Genomic DNA, 24992 nt, shown 5'->3' with positions numbered 1-24992 from the left:
TGCTGCTGATTGTTGATGTTTTTTTCCTTCTTATATTCAACTTGATAATAAGAAATTCACATCTCTTGGAATAGTTTTGTTTTAGACCGTTTCATAGGTCAAATTTAACAAATTTAAAGATTGAATGTCCAAATCAAAATACAACCAAACACTAACAAGCAAAACTATGCTGCTAAAAAAACATAAACAATATTATAATGATGTCATCGTATATTTAAGGTATATCATTATTCCACAATGCAAAATTTATTATTTTAATTCTTTGATGTAATGATTAAAATATCATAAATACTTCATAAGTCGAATTCTTAGTATATAGCTCAAATATGAATGAGGTTATACAAATAACAATTTTACATTTCTTTTTAATAAAGTTCACATTTTTTTATGAATTCTTCCACAACAAATTGAGAAAAAACATAGTAGGCGTAGGTGGAGGTGAGGCGCAGCAAATAAAAGCAAAGTTTTAAAATAGAGTAGTCAAGACTCGAGGCAAATTGACATTGCGTCAGAATCTGATCTTCATTTGAGAAATCCTGCAACGATTTACACAAGGATTGGTAATTGCATTAGGGCTTTTTCTGCCATGGACAAGATTAGGAGACCTTCTCACGCTGGCTCTTGGTACACCGACAATCGTAAGTTCACCCAATTTCCCCTTCTAATCACACCCTTCCAATTGCTTAATTAAACTCGAATTCTCCCAATTTTGTAATAGTATGTTGCTGGGAATTTGATTAACAACACTTAAAATGAAAATCCCACCGAGAAAGGGACAAAAGGTATGATCTTGAAATATTTCTGTGTGTGTGTTTTTCTCCTGAGTTTGGTTGATTTTTTTTCTTTCTCTCAGTTAATTGCTCCAACTTATTCATTTTTGTTAAAGTTCAGCTGAATTAAGTTGTTTGATTTTTGCAAGAATGGGGACAGTTAGTAGTGACATGAGTGTAAGAAAGGCTGTTATTTTGATGCTATAACTAACACTACCTGTTGTTTTTGCTATTCATGGATGATTTATTGCTTTTCTTGAGGAGTTAATTGATATATTTAGAGAAAATGTTGATCAGCATGCAAGTATGAAGTAAATTGATTGCAATTCCTTTGACATATTTGTTTTGGCACAAGGTTTGATGTCAATGTCATGTTGTCTATGATCTCCAGCGAAAGAATTAGCTGAGGAGCTCGATGGTTGGCTCCGAGCTGCCGGGTTGCCCAAATCTTCCGATGTAAGAGGTGTAATTGCACCGTAAGTCATTCAGAACTATCATTCTTGGCACACAAATGAAATGGCGACGCAGCTCTGATACGAGCATGGCTTTGTGTTTTCGTACCTTTTAGTCATGCAGGTTACTCCTATTCGGGACGTGCAGCAGCCTATGCTTTTGGAAACATAGATCCTTCAAACATGTGGGTTTTTAGCGAACTTCTGTGGAGATTTCGTGTTACATATACAAGTATCGTATCTCTTGTTCGACTCCTTGTAATTATTTCTCTCCGGAGATTGAGAAACGTTTTCTGATTTGCAGCACTAGGATATTTCTTCTTGGGCCATCTCATCACTATTACACTCCAAAATGTGCACTTTCGAAAGCTACAGTCTACAAGACGCCTATAGGCGACCTACCGATTGATCAGGAAGGTATATTCCTGCAATGCATACTGGTTGACTCTGTCTTTGCATATCCTAATGTTATATGCTTTGATATGCTTTCTTCTTTTCACAAAAAAAGGTGCTTTATAACAAGTCACTTAAGAATGTTCACCAAAAATTACCATTTGCAACAATATTAGGTGTGGATGGATCGAGGGAGGACCTCTTTCGGGTGTGTGAAAATATCGGAATAAAAAACCATACATTTTGGAATATATTGCTACTACTAGCCTACTAGGACTATTCGTAAAAGAAATGACTGATAGCAAGGACAAGTTAAATTTGGATTATGAAAGCTGGATAGTGTAGGCTTGTTGAAGCAATTTGAGCGGCTACAAGCCTACAAGGCTTAGTAGTTTGCTAATGTCGTATATTTGCACAAGATATAGTGTTTTCTATGATATCCCTCCTTGAATTAGTATCTGCTCGACTTCTTTTGCCAGTAAACGAGGAGCTAAAAGCTACGGGAAAGTTTGAAATGATGGATCTTCGTGTAGATGAGGCTGAACATAGCATGGAAATGCACCTGCCTTATCTAGTTAAAGTATTCCAGGGGTAAGATTTTGGTAAACCACGATTTTTCTTTACTTTTTTTTTTGGCTCATATTATGAAGTTGATGCAGCTATGCGGTGAAGATTGTTCCCATTTTGGTTGGTGCTCTTAGCGCTGAAAATGAAGCTGTCTACGGCCGGTTGTTAGCTAAATATGTGGACGACCCTACAAATTTCTTCTCAGTGTCTTCAGATTTTTGTCACTGGGGCTCCCGGTATGTCTTGCAAGCAGCAACCTTTTCTTGTATGAAAATGTCGACTTTCCTTTCTAAACCGTTGTGTGTAGGTTCAACTATACGCACTATGATAAGAAGCACGGAGCCATCTACAAGTCTATTGAAGCATTAGACAAAATGGGAATGGATATAATAGAAACAGGCGACCCGGATTCCTTTAAGCACTACCTCTTGGAGACGGACAATACTATATGCGGACGACACCCAATTAGTGTTTTCCTTCACGTAATATCTCCACCTCCCCTTTTTCCCTTTCGTGTCGTTTTACAAAGCTTTCGTGTTTATGAGTTATGTTCTTCGCCTAGCATTTCAAGCCCCTAACCGCGTTTGATGTTTTGTATGGGACTAGATGTTGAAGAATAGCTCGACAAAGGTGAAGATTCGATTCCTTCGATACGAACAGTCGAGCCAGTGCAAATCCACAAGGGACAGCAGTGTAAGTTATGCATCTGCAGCTGCCAAAATCGATGCTTGAATTTGTGGAATGAGAAGAAGATCATCGCCACTTTTAATTTCTTGCAATAACTTGATGAATATTGGCATTGATGAATAGTGCAAAACTTGGCAATTGTGTTAGCCATTCTATCTCTAAGTCAAAACTAAGCTTACTTTTACTAGATTCTACTATTATTTAGCAATTTCGAGACATGCACAAATCTCTCCTTCGGTCCATTTCATTTTGAATATCATATTGATTTTGCATGAGACTTCATATTGACACATATATCCAATTATCATAACAATTTATATTTAGTTATTTAGATATACTATAAATGAGTTTGGGTGATAAGTGGGTTAATAATAATATATACATGATCAGAAAATTGTGGTGGAACTATAAGATTTCATAAATTTTGTGGTAATTATTTGAGGCCCAAATGTGTTTCAAAGCCCAAATCATTTGAGGCGAGTAATTAAGTAAAGAATAATAATGTTTCAAAGCACGATTGTTTGATAGGATTGCGACGTCGTAAATAAAGTGTCAGTTGACTTGGTGCTCTAAATATCTGTGAACAAGATTTCAACTTTGATGATTTTTTATTTTTTTTTAGAAGTTCAACTTCGATGTTGTTTGCCTTTTTTTGTTTTTCCTCGTAATTTATTACTAACATTAAATGAAGCAGCAGCATATTTGAGCGTTTGGGCAAAAATTATTTAATTTTGGTCAAATCACGGTTTCTTCATTCCGTCAAATGTAGCTCTGCTAAATTTACCCTTCTTTTTTTCTGGGTCAAAACAAAAATCTCATCTTTATCGATTTGGAGGGAGCACTTTTCACATCGGAGGTGAGTGCAATTTCCTTTCTTGATCCTTTTATTTAGGTTGATGGTTTTGCTGAGCCCCATTTCATTGTTTTTGATTTGCTTGATGATAGTATTTGTGTGTAGACTAAATCAAGAAAATGGGTTGATTTAGTTTCGAATTTGGTGGTGTTTCCTGTTTGAATAGTTTTCTAAATCAATCAAAAATGCTAATGCAATTTGATGTTGTCCCATGAGTTTCTTCATTCTGTCAATGTATGTAAATTCATCCATTCTTTTTAGTAAATCAAATGCTGTCTCTGCTTTGAGTCGTAGTATTTTTCAGTAATTATTAAAATTTGAAAATTGTTGTTGGATTGCTCCATGTTCATCTTGATCTAGTGAGAATGAAGATGGCATCATCTCTACCTAGGCGCTACCTCATTGTGCTGTTGACCTTCATCTGCACTTGTGTGTGCTACATCGAACGGGTGGGCTTCTCCATCGCCTACACCGCCGCCGCCGACGCCGCCGGAGCCACCCAGTCGAGCAAGGGCCTCATCCTCTCCACCTTCTACTACGGCTACGCCTGCTCCCAAGTCCCCGGCGGCTGGGCGGCTCAGAGGCTCGGGGGCCGGCGTATCCTCCTCCTCTCCTTCCTCCTCTGGTCCCTCGCCTCCGCCTTCGTCCCCCTCGACCCCGGCCGCGTCGCCCTCACCGTCCTCGCCCGCCTCCTCGTCGGCGTGGCGCAGGGCTTCATCTTCCCCGCCATCCACACTGTCCTCGCCCAGTGGGTCCCGCCCCCTGAGCGCTCGAGGTCCGTCTCCCTCACAACCTCCGGCATGTACTTGGGCGCCGCCCTCGGCACCCTCGTCCTCCCCGGCCTCGTCAAGTCTCGAGGCCCGCAATCCGTGTTCGTCACCGAGGCCGCATTGGGTCTCATATGGTCCCTACTATGGTTCGCCTACGCCACGGACCCTCCCCGTTCCGATCACCCCAAGGCGGCCGCTGCCGGCTTTGGCGAGCCCTCCTCGCTCCCGAGCACCAACCTCGTCGGCTCGAACCGGATCCCGTGGAGGAAGATCATGGTGAGCTTGCCCATTTGGGCTATTGTGGTGAACAATTTCACGTTCCACTACGCTCTCTACGTGCTCATGAACTGGCTCCCCACCTACTTCGAGCTCGGGCTGCAGCATAGCCTTCAAGAAATGGGCTCGTCGAAGATGCTGCCTTATCTCAACATGTTCCTATTCTCAAACATAGGTGGAGTGGTCGCGGATAAGCTCATCACCACCAAGACCTTGTCCGTCACGGCCACGAGGAAGGCGCTCAACACGGCGGGGTTCGCGGTGGCCTCGGCCGCGCTGGTGGCGCTTCCCCTGTTCCGGACGCCCGACGGGGCCGTGTTTTGCTCGTCGGTGGCGCTGGGGTTCCTGGCGCTGGGGAGAGCTGGATTTGCTGTGAATCACATGGATGTGGCCCCGAGGTATGCAGGGGTAGTGATGGGGATTTCGAACACGGCCGGCACGTTAGCCGGGGTCGTCGGAGTCGGCCTAACAGGTCGACTCCTCGAAGCGGCCAAGGCGGCGGACATGGATCTTACCACGCCGGAGAGCTGGAGACCGGTTTTTGTTATCCCGAGTTTACTATGTGTGTTTAGTTCTCTTGTGTTTCTTTTACTATCCACGGGAGAGAGGATTTTCGACTGAGGCTCACAAACTACTGTTTATTAATGCACAATTTCTTTCACATAAAACGACCTTATTTGAACCTATTCATAGTGTTAGAATTTAAAAATTCATTTTATCTATATAATAAAATTTCAAGAGCTCATTTCCACCATGTATATGTAACATAACTATAAAGCTTCTCCACAATGAGGCTTACAATTGCAATATTTTCCATCTTGTGTTCCATCTCAACAAGTAAACTCATTTCAAACACTATCATTTCGAAAATGCAGAAATAAAAGGGACACATTGTGCATAAAGAAACAAACAAACATTTGCATTCAAGATTAGTTCTATTTCATCTCTAAACTTTGCAAATGCATAAGAATGATTCTCTTTGTTTTGATGAATTAACTGCAGCATATGGTGAATGTGTAGTGAACGAGACAGCGAGGAGCGGGAGGCAGACAAGAGGGAAGCCGGAGAGGGACGTGCAAGTTGTCGACAACTCTAATTGCTCACAATCAAACATAGTAGAACTCACTTACCATGATCTTCAGACAGCTGATCTACCTATGAGAGCCATGAATTTGTCTGTGTACTCAATCATAGGAGTCTTATGAGTCAATGTTGTTCCATCATAAGCCTCCTTGAGAATCACACTACTCTTCACACCTTTATTAGTGATGTAAAAGATGCCGTGATGCTTGATCAAGCAGAGCAGCAGTCGAGGAGGCAGCCGGTATTCGGAATGGAACGCATCCATCTGTGCAGAGGTCAGTCTCTTCTCCATGGTTAAGCTGAGGAGCTCATGAAGCACTGCCACTGCTCTTTTTCTCGATTTAGGGTCGCCCGCCTCAAGCCTCCTCGCGTTCAAGTAAGGAGAAGGGAACTCCATCTTCTGCCACCTCTCGACCTCCTCCAGATAGCTCACATTCGGCCTAAAACCAGCAGGGAACTTCAACTGAAACGCGAAGGGCCCCAAAAAGTTGCCATCTTTCGATATCCTAACACGTTTATTCACCGGGATGTCTTGGCACGACAGCCTCTCCTCGCGAGCAGTTACCGCCAGCGAAGAATCCCAATTCTCCAAATGCAGAAACTCCCTCCCATTCACCTCATCCAATCTGAAAAACTGAGGGTGCTTCAGAATCAAAGAGTTCTTGAAATCATGCGGCAAACCTAACTCATTGGAGATCAAATCAACAGTTTGTAAAGGCAGTTTGCAATCAACAGAAAGCATCAGCAGCTTCCTCAGATTCCTAACCAACAAGGGCTCCATCTCCGCCCGCGCCTCCGCCTCCAAAGCTGCGATCTTTTTAGCCGTCTCGGTCAATGCGACCGCCGGCGGCGACCTGTCGGCCTGGCCACCGAAGATGCGGAAAATGGTGGGGTATCTCTCGATCACGGCCATGTAAGTCCATTTCTGCACGAAGCCGACTTCCTTCTCGAGGTCCCTAAGCAGAAGGGAAGCCGTTTTCTGGGATTGTATGATGGATTTGAGGTGGAGGATTAGCGATGGCTTCTTCTGAAGATCCATGACTCTGTCGAGCTCTTGCACCCTGTGGTATATCTTCTTCTTGGGTTTTCTTCCTGCGGTTGATTTGTGCATGATTTGAATCCTTGTGTAGCATGATGAGACGTCGGATTCGCTCGTTTTGTTCATCCCAAATGCTTTCTGCAGTCTCTGCATTCTCTGAGGAAATAGGTCGAGCACTTGGAGTGCACCCCTTCTAAAGCTTGGGTTTTTGTCGCCTGCATAAAAACGTCGCGAATTGGTTGTGACTCGTTTCAAATAAATGTGAAAAAATAGCTATGACTTGTTGGAAAATATTACTTGCCAAATATTCCTCTTCCCACATAAATAAAGGTACACAAAATTTGTGTGCGTCTACCTTTTAATTTCTTTATTTAATATTGTATATAAAAAAAAGGTATACAAAATGTTGCTACATTCAAGTCTCTCTCTTTTTTAACTTTTGATATGTTTAGTCTCAAATCATCATAATTTGATTAACTAACAATCTAATTTGATTAACTAACAATCTATAATTTGGTAAAAAAATATTAAGAAATGAAGTACTAACTTTTTAATCTTAGATCAATTGTTAAATTATTCAAGTTCTAAATTGATATGTTTCATCATCATTTCTTTTGATGATGAAATCGTCATGCTATAAATATAAAGAAAAAGGAAATGTAGTTGAAGCAAAGAAAAGAAAGTGGAGGCCATTGATATTAGAAGAGATGTCTAGTTATGTGTCAAAACTGACCAACTCCACATCCTATGTATCAAAGTTACATGCTTGTCACAAAATTCAAAACTATCAAAAACATATTAAACACAAAATTCAAAACTACAAAAACACATAAACGATTGATTATGTCTAGGCTCATTTCCTCCTTTTAGCTGGTGGTTGTGGAGTCTCCTCCTCCTCTTCCTCCTCCTCCTCTTCTTCCTCTTCGACCTCTTCCTCCTCGTCGTCATCATCATCATCATCTTCGTCGTCCTCCTCCTCCTCGTCATTGTCTTCTTCTTCCTCCTCATCCCCACTTGCAGCACCGCCACCGTTTGCCTCGGGAATGTCCTCAGGATCCTCTTCATCATCACCTTGATCATCCCCTTCATCCTCCTCCCCTCCAGCATCTTCATCCTGCTCGTCGTCCTCATCCTTGTCTTCATCATCCTCGTCTTCGCTGGCTTCTTGATTCTCGGGCTCGGACTGCTTCTTCATGCCGAGCTCAGCCATCAAAAGCCTTCAAACATCAAGAGCTCCCCTCCATCAGTGCCTTACTAAATAAGCTACAAATTGAACAACATTTAGAAATGGGACAGAGAGAGCAGACCTATCCAACACTGTTGGCGCTCTGGTGAATGCTTCAGCTGCATTTGCTACAGCTCCTATCTATTAAAAACAACAAACATGAACCAACTCAAACACAAAGTTCATCAATCAAATCACAGTAACTGGAAAAAAGTCCAAATTATACAATAAACATGAATTAGTCATAGATAATTAACAAAATTACCGGGAAGGGAAGAGAATTCAAATGAATTTGAAAACCAACAGAGGATAAAACAGCCTTAGACAGCAAAATTACACAACAATTTTGCACATTAATTATCAACCGACACCGAATTAACAATAAATCATAACAAAGATTGCGAAAGCACAGAAATTTAGATCAAACGATCGAAGAATGTCGAATTATAGAACAGCAAACGAGGTGAATTGTACCGTGGAAAGAAAGCAGGTGGAAAATTGAACCACAAAAGCCTCAATCGCGAAGCTAGAGAGCCTCTGAGTGAGGAACGCCACCGCAGTTTCAGCCTCCATGGAAATTGGCATAGATTTTCTGGAAATTGACTGTATATACATTATACAGTGGGTAAATATATACACGAATGTGATGTAAAACCCTAGTGGATTCCAATTTGGGGGTTTTATGGAGCTAGGGTTTTAGAGTTCTCTACTTTTTCTCTTTACTTCTCCCGAAGATTCTAGTAGTAAATAAATTAAACATTTCCATTCCCAAATCCCAATTAACATTTTCCTTTTCAAAGTTGGTATTAGGTTGGATATTTTTTTTGGAACTTTGAATTACTATTTTTTATAAAGTTATTTTAGATTATTGTTACAAAACATATTTTGTCGAGATTGAAACTAATGTAGCGAAACTATAGTTGATAATTGATACTCCAATATACATGGATTATATATACACATATCTATATCTATATGTATATAATATACTATATTATTTATAATATTTTTATATTTAATGTATATATATAATTTAAAATAGTAAAAAATGTGTTGGCTTTATTTTTACATGGTTAAATACATATGGTAAATTCATTCTTTGTCCATTTATTTTAATTTTAGCTGGCTTTATTATTATTATTATTATTATTATTATTATTATTATTATTATTATTATTTAAGTCGATCAATAAAATATTAATTAAATAAACTTAATACATTGCTGTTAAATTCTACCATATATTAAAGTTTAAGCCCAATGAGTGATGGGCTTATACGATAGTCTGCATATTGCAACATGATGAAAAGTGAAAAGCCCCATACATTTTACTAAAATTCCAATATAGTATTGTTTAAAATTCCCTCAAGAAAAAAAAATTTCAATATAGTAGTATTGTTTAATACTTATACTATTGGAAATAAAATCAATTTAAAACCCAAATTATATTCCACTTTTTTTTGTTATAAATAAAATTTCCCAAACATGTGCTTTCTATAATTGATAATTCTATATCTTTCAACAAATGTGATTAAAAAAGCATTCACTAAGTTTCAAAATGTTACTTCTTAAATAACTGTGAATAAAAATTCATCAAATATATATTGAAAGTTATGTACAGAATCTGAAATAAATGACGCATGTATATATGTTTTTGGTGCGATTTTTATTATAGTTATCCAACAGAGATTCTTGTACGACGTGAAAACATTTCTTAACGGATTTATCCGTCTTTGTTTTCAACGACTTATCTGATAAGCACTCCAACTTATCAACTTGGTCGTCGCTTTCTCGGTCTTTTAATTGACGGCCTCTCCAACACAACACTGACACAGACACTCTCTCTCTTAATTTTAGTGAGAGAATAAAGTAGTATTACTATGTTTTCGTAGAGAGAGAGAGAGAAGAAGGTCGAGGTAGCTATAGTGGAGATCTTTGGCAAACGCTTCCATTCATAAATCATAGCTGCCCTTTTTCTTTTTTCTTCCTATCAAAAAGTAAGCATCTCACTGCCTTTTATTGCCTATTCTCTAGCTTTTTTTTTTAATTGCAACTTTTTCTCCTGCTTGTTTGATTTCCATTTCTGTGGTCTGTTTTGAATGAAAGGAGATGGGATATGGGCCTTGATCAGAATTCGTTAGATGTTGTAATTTGCAAGGATTATTGTTAAATCCGAAGTTTTAAGTTTACTTTGAATTGACATCGATTTGATCAGAAACTAGTTTGAAGCTGGATTTCACTGAACTAGTGTGGTGTTGAGCAGTTTAGGTTGAAGTTTGTCTTTATTTCTTCAAGAATTCTGTTTTAAGGGTCTTTCTTCCTCTATTTGGGCATGATTAGGATACAAACACGTGCTTAAATTTGACTATATATATATATATATATATATATAAGGGCTTTGTGTGTTTTTGTGTGTGTGTGTGTTCTTGAGCTTGATGCATCCACATTGGGGAAAGGGTATAAGAGAGTTAATTTGATGCAATGCAGTTTGCAAAGTTGATTAATCGCAAATTAGTTTCTTGGTGTTTAATTTCTTGATTAATTGTGGAATTCTTACTTATAAGGGGCTGGCAATGTCTCTCAGTAAAGACCTCGTTTTCTTGATACTTCAATTCTGTGAGGAGGAGAACCTTAAGAAGACTGCACACGTGTGAGTTGGCCGTTGGGCTCGTGCTACTCGTTGTTCCGATTTCTCAATAAATGTATGTATCCCATACAACTCATGTGATGACTTGTGCAATAAATAGGCTTGAGCAAGAGACAGGTTATTTCTTCGATCTGAAATATTTTGAGGAGCTGGCGCTGAATGGCGAATGGGAGGAGGCGGAGAAGTATCTCTCGAGCTTCACAGTGGTGGAAGACAACAAATACTCGACTAAGATATATTTTGAGATAAGGAAGCAAAAGTATCTTGAGGCCCTAGACAAGTAAGATGGTGATGCTTTCTTCTTCAATGTTGTTATTTGGGGTTTTTTTCTCATATTTGCACATGTGGAATCTGTTTTCACAGGCACGAGTTTTCTACGGCCTTCGACATTCTTAAGAAGGATCTTCGTGTTTTCTCAAAGTCGAACAAAGAATTGTACAAGGAGATGGCTCAGCTCTTGGCACTAGATGACTTGAGGTACAAATACAATAATAAATACAAAATCATATCACAAAGGAATTTCCTTAAAGAGAGGTTGATGATATTAGTGAGTATATGAACCATATGGTAACATCACAGGGAAAATGATTCACTAGCCCTATATGGAGATACGTTATCCGCGAGAAAAAGTGTGGTAGGCGAACTTAGGGGCGTGATCGAGGCAAATCCCCTTCTCCAAGGGAGAACGAGGTTTCCTCAGATAAACAAGTCACGGTTGAGGCGTCTGATTAACCAGAGGTAGGCCTTTCTTAGGGTAATATCTATTCATTTGTGGTAAACTGATTACAGTGTTACGTTATGCAGTTTGAACTGGCAGCATATTCACTGTACACATCCTCACCCGCAGCCACACATCGACACCCTCTTTACAGACCATAAGTGCCCCGGACCAGACAGTATGCAGGATCAACTGACCTCGTTGGTAAGATTTAGACCATAGCTACCATAGCTCCATTACTTTCTTCATAGAGCATGGCGTGTTTGATTCAATTCTCGTGCAGCTGCCCCCACCCGTTGCAGTGTCTGCATCGTCCCTCTCGGGAGATTCGGCTTCTAACCAGTCCTTGGCAACTGATTCCCTCGTTACTGTTTCAACTGCGAATCTTGCAAACCTAGGTGGTCTCTTCGTTATATACTCCCTGCACATTATTCTTTTCACTTTCATGTCTCTGCATTCCCAAATTTATACTGGAAATCCGGTAACTGCAGCTTTAGGCGAGGGTAACATAAAGTCAACAGAACATACAGACGAGGTACCTAATAAATCATCACATTCTGGATTGTCTTTATGATTTACGCGGTCCTCATGTTTTTCAAACAATGAATGAAGGAGGAGGACTCACGGACGGATATTTCCACACGTTGTCAAGCTTCTGAAAACGAGCTTCCTCTCGACTTTCCTAGGACGGTTGAACGAATTCTAAATACAGGCTCTTCCATGACTACCATGGATTTCCACCCGGTTCATGAGGCTCTGCTATTAGGTTCACTACGTTCATTGCTAATTTCATATTTTTTCCGAGACGTTATGTGTTAATAGCTCATGCTGCTGCCGGCCTTTCCTTTTAGTTGGGAAAATTTCTGGGGATGTAGAAATCTGGGACGTTGCTGCTGCCAAGAAGTTGCTAACGGTACGCCTCATCTTCCCCACTCGTTAATCTCTGCTTACTCGCTGTGGTCGTTGTGAAAGAAATTACGTGTAAACAGGAGAAAGTGGCAAGAAACCCCGGCATCTCTGTTAATTGTGTGCGATGGAGCCCTGATGGTTCTCTATTTGGTACGAATCTTCCCTTGAAATTTATCTTTTTTCTGAGGCTGATTAACTTAACATGAACTTTGTCGATAACAGGGGTTGCATACTCCCAACGCGAGCTACATCTGTACGATATAAATGGCAATTCCTTTGAGAAACAATGGGAGGTAGCGTAGCTTCTATTACTTATCCATCCTTGTGTTATATTCCATATACGCGTTGTATCTTTTATTCCCAACTTTTTTCTGCCCAGATCGATGCACATCTTGGCAGTGTGAATGATCTAGCATTCTCTAAACCCTACGAAAAATTTGTTGTCATAAGCTGTGGTGATGACAAGTTGATTCAGGTAAGTTACACAGTTACAAAGTTAATACTTGTAAAAATAGACCTTTAATCTTCGACTTTTTTTCTTCTCCCTAAGGTTTGGGATGCAGTGACTGGCACTAAACAGTACACGTTTGAGGGTCACGGGGCTCCCGTGTACTCTGTATGCCCTAGTATGAAGGGAAATGTCCATGTGAGAGTATAATCATTATGTCGACTTTTTTCTTTTAACTCGTTCAAATGAGTATGTTAACGTTCATCCTCTTTCCCTATAAACAGTTCTTATTTTCCGTCACAATAAGTGGGGAGATAAATGCATGGTTGTTTGATGACAAAGGATCAAGAGTCACTTATGATGCTCCGGGTTTGTGTCCTACGAGAATGGCTTATGGTGGCGACAGTAGAAGGTGATTGATTCGAGAACATGTGTGCGTCCACATTATTGGCCTTTCTATGCTAATACATTTAAATTTGTAGGCTGTTTTCATGTGGGACGAGCAAAAATGGAGACTCCTATATTGTTGAATGGAATGAGGCTGAAGGCTATATCGTTAGGAACTACCACGGATTAAGCAAATGCTCTTCGGCTGTGGTTCAATTTGATACCTGCATTGATCGGTTTTTAGCTGCTGGTGACGAGCATTTGATCAAAATCTGGGATATGGACAGGGATGAAGTGTTAGCAGTTATCGATGCAGATGGGGGTTTGCAAGTAGGTTTCTTATACTATTTGATGTTTTAGTTGTGGTTTGGATCATAATCAAGCATTATTATTAGGCGAGGCCACATATTCGCTTCAGTGAGAAAGGGAATCTGTTGGCTGTTTCTGCTGATGATGATCGAATCAAGATATTGGCAAATGATCGCGGCCGTCTCTTGCTGCAAGAATCTGTAGATTCTGCACCTTTCCCTTGTTTCCCTTATCAAGGAGTTTTGAGTGGCAACGGCACCACAGTAAGTGGCCTAATTCGAATGGCTCCAGTCGCGTTTCTAAGTGTTGTTCGTTTAGAATTGCTATGAACACATTTTGGTGATTTCATAGGGAGGAGAAATTCTTGATGCAATGTGGAATTCAAAGCCGGAAGGCGTTGAAGAATCTGTTTCTAAAATTGTTGAAGTTTGTCGCTGCCAATCCGTGCTACTCGCTTCTGAGGTTAAGACTAATATGGTATGTTTTGACAGAGAAGCTCATTTTCGCGAATTTTGTCATGATTTAGGTAGTTATGGTTCGACGTTTGATGGTTGCAGATACGGAGATTGCAGTACACTCATGCAGGTAACGGCATTCTTGCATTGGCAGAAGACGGCACTCATCTGCTATGGAGATGGGTGAAGAGTGGGGAGGCGACAACAAAATGTGAGCCGCAGTTGTGGCAGCCGAGGAGGGGATTGTTGATGATCAATGATGTCCCTGACGAGAGCTCGCTCGTGGATGTAGCTACACCGTGCCTCTCAGTTGTCCAAGAACGACTCCTATTTGATATCAGCTTCGGGAAGGATGGTTAGTCTGTACAACATGCTTGTGTTCAAGGTAATAATACTTCAATTACTAAGGTTTTTGTTTGTCTGAAATAAGGATTGCTCTGTTCTGATCTTGTGTGTGTAATTGGATACGCAGAAAATGAGAAACGTGATGCCACCACCGCCGGCTGCAACGTGCCTCATGTTCTATCCACCGGATAACAACATAATAGCTATAGGCATGGACGACTCAACGATTCTCATCTACAACATACGCGTTGATGAGGTGTCTATGTATTCATTATTGTATTCTGTTTTCACCATTTTGTGCTTCTTCTGCTGAGCTTTTCATGTTGCAGTTGATAAGTAAGCTCGAGGGGCATTCTAAGCGAATCAGCGGGCTAGCTTTCTCGACCAAGCTCAACGTGCTCGTTTCGTGTGGAGTCGACACTCAGATTGTTGTGTGGGATTCCATGACATGGGAGAAGAAGAAGAGCACGGTGTTGCAGATCTCGGTTGGCTGGCTGGCCTCGGACTCATCAGAGACGAACGTCGAGCTGGACAAAGAGCAGCACCACTTTCTCGCAGTGCACGAGACTCAACTCGCCGTGTATGAAACTGCGACGCTACGACGCGTGAAGCAGGTCTTCTATATATATACACTAACCAATATTATATCTTCATCATAAACGTGTATACATGAAATTAAACTCATCAGCAAATGATGGTTGTGTTGCTGAATGTCAGTGGACTATCGCCAACTTCTGCACGCGCATCTCCCACGCGACGTACTCCTGCGACAGCCAGCTCGTGTACGCTGCCATGAGGGACGGGATCCTCTTGATACTCGGGGCTCTGGACCTCGCCCCACGCCTTGAGATCGACCCGTCTTCGTACCTTCCGCCCCGTCTAAGGTAACTCCCACAACTTCTCTTCATCAATCTTTGATCAAGTTGAATGCTAACACCATTCAAGAATCTTGATTTTTTTTTTTTTTTTCTTTTCTTTTATGGAATGTAGTTGTTATGTGGATCCGGTTGTTGTTGCGGCTCATCCACATAAGCCGTACCAGTTCGCGTTGGGTTTGTCTAATGGTGGCGTGGTCGTAATCGAACCCCAAGAATCTCAAGGCAAATGGCCCATCAAGAATCCATGAAAATATACCTAGATTTCTATTGATGAGTTTTCAGTTTTGAAGATGAAATATTTATCAAGTTTTATTGCAATAATTATATTCTATTTTGTAACATATGATTGTACAACTACAAAAATTTTCGTCCAAATTGAATGGATTATGGTTATTTCAGTTGATTTTTTATATTATGAGAATGACTTACCTCTATTATTTACTTTTTCTAAAACCAAGAACTATTCCAAGTGAGCCGATTACATTAATAAAATATTGAAAACATAATTTATATTGGAATTTTAGGAAAATGTATTGGGCTTTTCGTTTTTCGTCATATTGCAGTGTGCAGACTTCTATAAGCCCATCACACATTGGGCTTAAACTTTAATGTATGGTAAAGTCAAAAATAATTTATTAAGTTTATTTTATTAATAATTTCAGCTGTTCGTCCCAGCTCAAAAAATTAAAAAACTAATAAATCCAACTAAAAATAAAATAAAGGAAAGAAAAATAAATTTATCATATGTATATAAGCATATAAATAAGGCAAAAACTATTTAAGTTATCAGTGAAAATGTGTATAATTGGTTATTGGGCTTCTACAAAATATTATGTCCATCACTCATTGGGCTTAAACTTCAATGTACGGTAGATTCAACAACTATTTATTAAGTTTATTTAATTAATATTTTATTAATAATTCCAGCTGTTCGTCCCAGCTCAAAAAATTAAAAAAAATAATAAATCCAACTAAAAATAAAATAAAGGAAAGAAAAAAAAATTTATCATATGTATATAAGCATATAAAAAAGGCAAAAACTATTTAAGTTATTAGTGAAAATGTGTATAATTGGTTATTGGGCTTCTGCAAAATATTATGTCCATCACTCATTGGGCTTAAACTTCAATGTACGGTAGATTCAACAACAATTTTTTAAGTTTATTTAATTAATATTTTATTAATAATTCCAGCTGTTCATCCCAGCACAAAAAATTAAAAAAATAATAAATCCAACTAAAAATAAAATAAAGGAAAGAAAAAAAACTTATCATAATTATTCAAGCATATAAAATATGGCAAAAACTTAAATAAAACATTGATGAGAACGTGCGTAATCGGTTATTGGGCTTATCCAAAATTTTATGTGAGCCCACCGCTTTTGTAGATTCGATCCTCAGATTCCCTAATTCAAAAATTCGGCATGCAAATCATATTCCTCTTCGACAAGCTAGGGTTTGAGCGAACGCCATGGACATGGATCCAGTCACCGCAGGTTGGATCATTCGATTCTTCATTCACCGCTCGATCGGCGCGCGGGCGCTGGACTCTCTGATCGGCGCGCTGCCGCTCCCCGACGACGATCTCGACCTTCAAAAAGCCCTCCTGCTGTTCGAACTCGCATCGCGGCGTCCGGTTTCCAAAAGCACGCTTCATGCGCTGGAGCAGCTGGAGGAGATCGATTTCCGGCAAGGGAGGCAAGCCTCCAGCCGCGCTGCGGCACGCATTTTGCGCGGTGGCGGTGGATTAGCGCGATGAGGCCTCTGCAACGCAAGGATCCGATGGAGTTTTTCTCGGCGGTGAAACGCGTGTGGAAGAGGAGGATTCCGATGATGGAGAAGCACGGTAAGGCGCTGGGGTCGGAGATGCTGGAGGCTTGGAAGCGCGACATCGATGCGGCGGCGTGGGACGACGACGTGTGCGGGGATAGTGCTGGAGAAGTTTGAATCGGTTCGCGCGGAGGAGGCGGTTAGGGTTTACGTGAAGGAGGAGAGGGATAAATTGGGGCCGGCGTTTGAAGACCTTGTGGCGGAGAAAGTGAAGCGGAAGGATTTGCGGAAAGTTGCGCGAGTTATTGGGGTTGATCTTCCCGTTGAAGAAGAAGAAGAAGAAGAGACGCCGGTGAAGAAACAGGAAACGCCGGTGAACATCACGGCGAGGAAGCTTGTTGTGGGGAGCGGCAGCGCGACGGCGCCTTCGAAGAAGAGGAGGAGGAATCGGAGATGGAGCAATGAAGAAGAAGATGCATTAAGGGCGGGCAGTTGCCAAATTTGGTAAAGGGTATTGGAAACTGATTCTGAATGAGAATCGGGGTGTGTTTGAAGGGAGAACGGAGGTGGATTTGAAGGATAAGTGGAGAAACATGACACGGTAAACTGGAATTTTGATTCTTCATGAATTTTATTGCTTATTGTTAGTATTGTTAGAGATTAGATTTGAAATGTATGATATATTGCTTCAACTCTATTGACTTCAGCTGAAACACAGCTGACTTTGCTTTATGGAAGGTGAATCCATTTTAGTATCTAAATGAGGGTTTTTGTTTTGAGTGAGGAAGATATAAATTTACACAAAAGAGATCTTGCAATTTGTAGCAAGTTCATGCTTTTCTCTAACAAAAATTCTGCATATATTCTCTCTCTCTCTCATTGTGAGTTGCACACTGTTTAAGAGAATAGAGTGTTGAAAATACACTCACGAGTAACCATACAAGAAAATAGAACTCCTTTTCTTCAAGAATAATTAGATAGAAGTAGAACTCACTCGTGCCTTGTAACTTGAAAAATCAATCTTTTTCCCTTCGACTATTGCATAATATGAGAACTCTCCACGGGTTTTCAAAAAATTCAATCTTTTTTCCTTCGAAACCATCGAAAAATTCAATCTTTTTTTTAAAACCATCCAAAAATTCAATCTTGTTCCTGAATAAGGAGTTGCCAATCAATTTTAACAGAAGAAACTGTGTTTTTCGTCGCAAAATGTGGATGCAACCTTTTATTAAATAAATAGATGCAACCTTGAAAAGTTGGAATCAAAGATCAATCATTATGATGAATGAGGTGGTAAATGAATCGGACTTGCCTCTATTAATTGCAAGTGAGCTAATTATATTAATAAAGTTTTATGAGAGGTGAGTGTAATACATGCATTTACATGTTCTATAGAATTTCCCTAGTTAAATTTATTGAGAAATAATATTATTTATTACAATATGTGGAGCACAGTACATATGCAAGGATTTCCTTATCCAGCCAGTTAAATTCCAAGCCCACCTCCATCTCTTAGTTTATTTATTTAAAATATATTATCATACACCCATGATATGAAAGCATTACTTTTATTAAAATAAATAGATGCAGCCTTGAAAAGTTGGAATCAATTAATATAAATTATTATGATGAAGAAAATTTGTTTGAACACCTACCTACAATCTATATGTGACCAAGCTATGATAGGAACAACCACTCAATCTTAGAAAAAAATTAAAGGGTTCAATTAGATAAAGACAATTAAAAATGACAAAAGCTCAATTATAGGATTAGATGATACCACAACCAGAATAAACCTTTGATGAAAATACCTCCACTTATCTTTCTACTTCACCAAAAACCTCCCCATTTTTTGGCATCTTTCTTTCTAATTTTTTATTTGTTTTACTTTTATAAAATCTTTTGATGTAGTTTTTGAATGTGCTCCGGATATCATTTGTTTCTTTTGTTGGCGTATACAGGGATTTGGTGAAAATGAAATAAATCATAAATTGCTTAGTATACCTTCAAATTAGTAATTATAAAGAGACAAGTTGAGTTAATCAATCACTACTAATAATTATATGACAGACTAATCCTTCATAATCTACGAGTGAAGATAAAATGAATGAGTTGATTGGTCTATTTTGTTCTTTTCTTCCTAATTATAATTTCAATTTGACCAAGACTCTTTCATCATGCAAATAATAAGATGATGATTTTTTCTAATCTTATCAACATAATCAGCAAATGATTGCAGCCCACAAATTGTCTTAATCTTGAACACATCAAACAAACATAGTATTAATCTGAGGATATCTTACCTTGTACTACACTAAACCATGAAATGTTTGTTATACCACTTTATCTTGATTAGTCAAAACTTCACCAACTCAAGAGAGGAATCTAAGAAAGGAGTAGTTTAATTTGCCTTTTTTAAGATATACTCAACTTGCACCACATAAACCTCAGCAGCAAAACACTGAACTTGTAATGTCGGCAACAAATTAAAGTAGTTTTCCCATCCCACTTTGTTCATCAAAACACAGCTTTCATCTGAATTATTTTTCAAGAAAGTGATCCCTCAACCTAACTCTCTCTCTCTACATATATATATATATATAGCAAATTATAAACACACACTACCATGGTTTATTGAAGGAATGATGATATCTGGCATGGCTGCTTCTCTGCTTGGAGTAAGCTTCTGGCTCTACTTAGCAAGCCGAGGCTCAACAGGTGTCGTCTCTCAGAGTGCGAATGGAACAGTGCATATCAATGGATCTTCTTCCATTGCAGAGATAGACGAAGATTTCGTCTGTGCTACAATGGACTGGTGGCCGCCTACAAAATGCGACTACGGCACTTGCAGCTGGGGAAGTGCTTCACTTCTCAATCTGGTTAGTATGCATTGCTTTCAAGATTTCCACCATGTTTATGATATTAAACACTTTGCACTTCATTTTTTATAGGATTTGAGCAACAAGGTTCTGCTAAACTCAATGAAAGGTATATATGTAAACTGCAGGTAGCTAAGCTAGCTAGAAACAAAGCATTTGAACTGAAAAACCATACTCTGATTTTTGCAGCCTTTTCTCCTCTGAAAATCAGACTTGGTGGAACTCTGCAAGACAAACTCAGATACCAAACATCAAATGATACAACTCCATGCACTCAATTCATCAGGAATAGCTCTGAGATGTTTGGATTCACTCAAGGCTGCTTGCCCTTATCGCGATGGGACGAGCTCAACATCTTCTTCAAAACAGCAGGGTAGGGTGGGGTGGGGTGGGGTGGGGTGGGGTGAGGTGGGGTAATTCATCATCAAAAGAATGCTATATATGCTGTAAAAGAGACACTTACAGTCTGTTTTCTTGCACTGTAGAGCCAAGGTCATATTTGGTCTGAACGCGCTGACTGGTCGAACCATTGGAGCCGGTGGGGTATGCACCGGAGCTTGGGATCCTACCAATGCAGAGTCTCTAATGTGGCACACTGTCAACAATGGCTACACCATCCATGGGTGGGAGCTTGGGAATGAACTGAGTGGCAACGGCGTAGGAGCAAGCGTTGCAGCTGATCAATACGCAGGCTGATGTGATCACACTTGACCGCAAAGTGCAGGAGATCTATAAGGGCTTCAACACCAAGCCCTTGGTTCTTGGGCCGGGCGGCTTCTTTGATAAAACTTGGTTCACAAGATTCGTCAACGCAGCCTCCGGATCACTTCAAGTCGTCTCACACCACATTTACAATCTTGGGCCAGGTACCTGAGCTCTCTCATCTCTTTTGTTTCCTCTTCTCGAGCATGGAAATGGAAATCTTTTTACATATGTTTTCCTAACTAGGAGTGGACGATCATTTGATTGAAAAGATACTCGACCCATCGTATCTTGATGGCGAAGCGGAGACATTTAAGGATCTTGAGAGCATTGTGAAGAGCTCAGCAAGTAGAGGTGTTGCATGGGTTGGTGAAGCTGGAGGGGCTTATAACAGTGGCAGAAATCTTGTCACAAATGCATTTGTGTTTAGTTTCTGGTAAATTTCTGATGAATATTTGGAGTGATTGAAATGAAATGAAATGGAAGTTTAACTATAAGTAAGCATGTATTGTGAAAAGGTATCTGGATCAGATGGGGATGTCTGCTACCTATGATACCAAGACATACTGCAGACAGTCCTTCATTGGCGGGAACTACGGTCTAATCGACACCAACACCTATGTTCCCAACCCCGATTACTATAGGTGGTTCATCCGACTGTCTCACACAAGACTCTCCCCTCCCCCGTGCTGTCCTAATCCCTTTTTTTGAATATGTGTAGTGCACTTCTTTGGCATCGTCTCATGGGAAGGCGAGTTCTGTCAACAAACTTCAACGGGACGAGCAAGATCCGCACCTATGCTCATTGTTCCAAGAATAGGGTAAGATGCAACGTCATTTTGAAATAGAAGCTCTCGTCTAAGTAAACTCACAGTGTGTTTTGGCAAATTCTACAGAATGGAATCATATTACTACTGATCAATCTGGACAACACTACTACAGTTGAAGTTGGGGTTTCTGTTGAAAATGGTGGTGTGTCAAACGAGAAGCTGACGCTTGAGCAGCCTGCTCGACTAACACGAAAGGCAGTCAGATACAGAGAAGAATACCATCTAACTGCAAAAGATGGAGACTTGCATAGCAGAACAATGCTTCTAAATGGGGAAATACTGCAACTAAATTCATCAGGGCAAATACCTCCATTAAATCCTAGAAGAGTAGACTCCTCACTACCTATAACTGTTGCTCCCTACTCCATACTATTTGCTCGGATACCCATCAGCCTCCCCGCTTGCAAATAACCATAGCCAACATATATAGATTTCGAATGTAATCTGTATCAATAAGTAAATGTAGTTTCCTACAGAGTAATAAGCAATAAAATTGACGGAGAATCAAAATTCCAGTTACAGAATCATAGGTGAAAAGTACCTGGACAGAAGCTGTTTCGTGCTATGCTATATAGACGACAATAATTTCCAAAACGGATGCTCGATTGAGAAAAACTATTGGTCTTGCAATGCCAGAGGCATAGCTGGTCTCCAAGTTGTGCCTTCTGGGCTGTCCATGAGTGCAATGCCTGCACTTGCCAATTCTTTTCGAATTGCATCCGATTTTTCATATTCTTTATTTTCTCTTGCAGCATTTCTTTCTTCAATCTTGTGCAAAACATGATCTTCTGTCAACTTTGCACGCCTCAGAGCGTAATCCTTCAGCTGCTCCAATGCCTGCATAGTAAACCGCAAGAAAAATTTACTAGGCAAATCTCGAGATGATCACACGGATATCATACATTTTGACATATATCTCAAACACCATTTGCAAATTGGTTCTTGAGTTTGTTTTAGTGATTAAGCTTCAAACAATATTAGTTCACAATTTCTGTACCTTTTACTACTTTCTCTGACCAAAATTACAAACTTCTGAGAAAACAGTGACGAGTTCACATTCATCAAACGCAGACCGAGAATAATTTATTTTACCTCAGAATAACTATCCTGGCAAAAGCCCCAAAATAGCAAGAATATCTCTAACCGTCTTTTCCAAAGCAGCAAGTGACTCAATTCTCAGTTGTTGCTTCTTTCCCTGCACGAAACACCCAAGATCATATAGGAGAAGGATGTTCAGAAATCAAAAGAAGTATCATTTTCACTATTGATGCTCCATTAACTTATTACAAATCGGAGAGAAAAAATTATTAGGACTTGGAATTGAATTGCAACCACGATTATCAATTGCTTGCTCTGACTGCAGTGCAAAGTACCTTTCGGGTATGTAAAAGATCATTCATGGTTTTCAATGGTTCGGAGATTGCAGCTAAAGCCACAGAAGTATGTAGATCATCTGTCATTGATATCGAACACTCGTCCTGCAAATTTGTTGATGCACGTTGCAATTTCTGATGGAATTGAATCCTTCAGATCAGCCTCTTCGTGCTGGGCCGTGATACTCACACAATCATGTAATGTCTGCATCCGAAAAAACTCACATCAATGAGAATCCGACGACCTCAGGAAAGAGAAGGGATATATATGTACAGAATCCATGTCTAATCATGAGTTGAATGCTTGCGATACCTACCTGATAGATATAGAAAACACGGTCTGATGCACTTTCAAGCAGTAGATCCGAGTAATTAATAGAGGGAACGATAGTGAGTTCCCATAAGGAAAAGCCTCAGAGCGAGTGGATGATAAAGTTCTAGTACCTGAAAATTAATTCGACTACTAAAATTAGAAGTAATAAAAACTTATCAATGGAGTTATGATATACTAGTACAATAAACAACTACTAGTAGATATCGAACGTATGCAGACTGTGAGAGTAAAGAGCCCTTGTCCTTGTACCTGTCTAATGGTGAAAAAGTTGCCAAGAGATTTCGACATCTTCTCAGAATCGATGGTCACAAATCCATTATGGATCCAATAGCTTACACTGCTTTCACGGCAGGCAGCACAGCTTTGTGCAATCTCATTCTCGTGATGAGGAAAAATAAGATCCATTCCACCACCATGTATGTCGAAAGAATAACCTAAATAAGCAGCACTCATAGCACTGCACTCGATATGCCATCCCGGCCTTCCAGGACCCCATGGACTCTCCCAGAAAGGTTCTCCCTCCTTTGCTGCCTGCAGAATAAGCGAATGATGCCTCCTCAAACCTCGATAAAAAAAAATATTCTCGAAATCCCCAAAAACTCGTCCCCATTTGGATCAAATCTTCCATAAAACACATATAAGCACAGAACACTTTGATAAAATGGATTTCACCTTCCATAATGCAAAGTCAGCTGTGTTTCTCTTCCTAGAGTCCACAGCAACACGTTGTCCAGCCCTGTTATCTTCCAATTTACGTCCAGATAATCGACCATACTCAGGGAATTTGTCTATGGAGAAGTACACGTCGCCATCAATTGCGTATGCACATTCATTATCCAGTATCTATCACAGTGAAGAAACAGAGCTGAGTTTCTTTACAGAAAAACGAACACGAATGAATGGTCAGCCGAGTACCTGTCTAATCATAGCAATAATCTGCGGTATGTGATCAGAGACGCGAGGTTCCACTGAAGGAGGAAGGCAGTTCAGGCATGCCATGTCATGATGAAATTCCTCACAGTATCTTCTGCTCAAACTAATTGGATCTTCACCCAATTCATTTGCTCTGGCAATAATCTACAGAATTCGAAAACGGGGACACTCAGCTATCCTGTCATAAATTTGTAACCAAGTAGATGCCATTTATAAGCAACAGCATTAAGTTAACCTATCCCCACAACAACTCATATATGAAACTGATCCCAGTGAGCATCTGCAAATATTTCCACTAAAGTAACAGCTTAAAATTAGGGCTTAACTGCAGACCTTGTCATCAACATCAGTGAAATTGCGGACGTAGTTAACCTCATAGCCCAAGTGCTTAAGGTATCTGCCTAATTTCAAAATAAAGTTCAGAGCTTCACAAAAATAAACCCTAATTATGAGAGGGAGAGAGAGGGAGAGGAGAATGTACCTGTAGAGCACATCAAAAGCAACGTAAACGCGGGCATGGCCAATGTGGCTGAGATCATAGGCGGTGACGCCGCAAACGTACATTCCTACTCTGCCTTCCACCTTGGGCTTAAACAGCTCTCGTTGCTTGCTCATCGTATTGTACAGCCAGACTTCTTTCTTCGCTTCCCGCGAGTTACCATCGCGATTTTTGTTATCGATTTTTTCCTCACAGCAGGTATTCAAGGATTGATACTTGTTGTAGCTGCAATTGATTGTGCTGCGAAGGCGGAATTTGCTCTTCCAATGGAAAGATTTCGACGCGAATGCCAGAGGTTTGCGGTGGCGGAGCGGAAACAAGGGTTTGTACCATCTCAGTATCGTCGCCATAGCTCTCTCTCTCTCTCTCTTTTAGACTTTCAGTTGGGTTCAGAAAATTGTGTAGTGTAGTGTGTGAGAGAGAAGTTTTGAGCGTTTGTTAATTAGTTAGTTTCCCATATATAA

The 24992-nt window shown here is 40.0% G+C and overlaps 6 protein-coding genes and 1 pseudogene across 6 annotated transcripts; 4 read left to right on the top strand and 3 right to left on the bottom strand.

Moving 5' to 3' along the window:
- The first annotated feature begins 98 nt into the window (after positions 1 to 98).
- LOC131015581 (uncharacterized) lies at positions 99 to 3095 on the top strand. Its single transcript, XM_057944015.1, has 8 exons — positions 99 to 638; positions 1162 to 1246; positions 1339 to 1407; positions 1527 to 1639; positions 2095 to 2206; positions 2275 to 2418; positions 2490 to 2664; positions 2789 to 3095. The coding sequence occupies exons 1-8, from the start codon at positions 587 to 589 to the stop codon at positions 2912 to 2914; spliced, it is 876 nt and encodes a 291-aa protein (XP_057799998.1). The 5' UTR covers positions 99 to 586; the 3' UTR covers positions 2915 to 3095.
- Positions 3096 to 3247: 152 nt separating this feature from the next.
- LOC131015579 (probable anion transporter 5) lies at positions 3248 to 5522 on the top strand. Its single transcript, XM_057944013.1, has 2 exons — positions 3248 to 3725; positions 4083 to 5522. Exon 2 carries the CDS (start codon positions 4088 to 4090, stop codon positions 5387 to 5389), a length of 1302 nt encoding a protein of 433 aa, XP_057799996.1. The 5' UTR covers positions 3248 to 3725; positions 4083 to 4087; the 3' UTR covers positions 5390 to 5522.
- A 144-nt stretch (positions 5523 to 5666) lies between these two features.
- LOC131015580 (protein WHAT'S THIS FACTOR 1 homolog, chloroplastic) lies at positions 5667 to 7555 on the bottom strand. The gene has a single exon (XM_057944014.1). The coding sequence runs from the start codon at positions 7041 to 7043 to the stop codon at positions 5907 to 5909; it is 1137 nt and encodes a 378-aa protein (XP_057799997.1). The 5' UTR covers positions 7044 to 7555; the 3' UTR covers positions 5667 to 5906.
- On the bottom strand, positions 7554 to 8881 carry LOC131015582 (uncharacterized). The gene is made up of 3 exons (XM_057944016.1): positions 8590 to 8881; positions 8198 to 8256; positions 7554 to 8107 (listed from the first exon to the last, which is right to left on the bottom strand). Exons 1-3 carry the CDS (start codon positions 8728 to 8730, stop codon positions 7744 to 7746), a joined length of 564 nt encoding a protein of 187 aa, XP_057799999.1. The 5' UTR covers positions 8731 to 8881; the 3' UTR covers positions 7554 to 7743.
- Positions 8882 to 9939: 1058 nt separating this feature from the next.
- Positions 9940 to 15624, top strand: LOC131015564 (topless-related protein 1-like; annotated as a pseudogene).
- A 3713-nt stretch (positions 15625 to 19337) lies between these two features.
- Positions 19338 to 21913, top strand: LOC131015568 (heparanase-like protein 3). Its single transcript, XM_057943994.1, is given in 9 exon segments — positions 19338 to 19857; positions 19930 to 19966; positions 20047 to 20230; positions 20343 to 20547; positions 20549 to 20723; positions 20806 to 20995; positions 21078 to 21203; positions 21281 to 21380; positions 21456 to 21913. Coding segments are annotated over 9 exon segments (1599 nt in total). The 5' UTR covers positions 19338 to 19620; the 3' UTR covers positions 21801 to 21913.
- Positions 21819 to 24982, bottom strand: LOC131015566 (cysteine--tRNA ligase, chloroplastic/mitochondrial-like). The gene is given in 12 exon segments (XM_057943992.1): positions 21819 to 22226; positions 22482 to 22496; positions 22498 to 22584; positions 22763 to 22870; positions 22872 to 22967; positions 23080 to 23142; positions 23144 to 23206; positions 23346 to 23627; positions 23769 to 23939; positions 24012 to 24173; positions 24363 to 24426; positions 24511 to 24982. Coding segments are annotated over 12 exon segments (1701 nt in total). The 5' UTR covers positions 24879 to 24982; the 3' UTR covers positions 21819 to 22004.
- Positions 24983 to 24992: the final 10 nt, after the last annotated feature.

This window comes from Salvia miltiorrhiza, chromosome 3 (genome assembly GCF_028751815.1).
Source record: "Salvia miltiorrhiza cultivar Shanhuang (shh) chromosome 3, IMPLAD_Smil_shh, whole genome shotgun sequence".
In the NCBI taxonomy this organism is placed as follows: domain Eukaryota; kingdom Viridiplantae; phylum Streptophyta; class Magnoliopsida; order Lamiales; family Lamiaceae; genus Salvia; species Salvia miltiorrhiza.
This window is presented reverse-complemented; position numbering and strand designations above follow the sequence as displayed.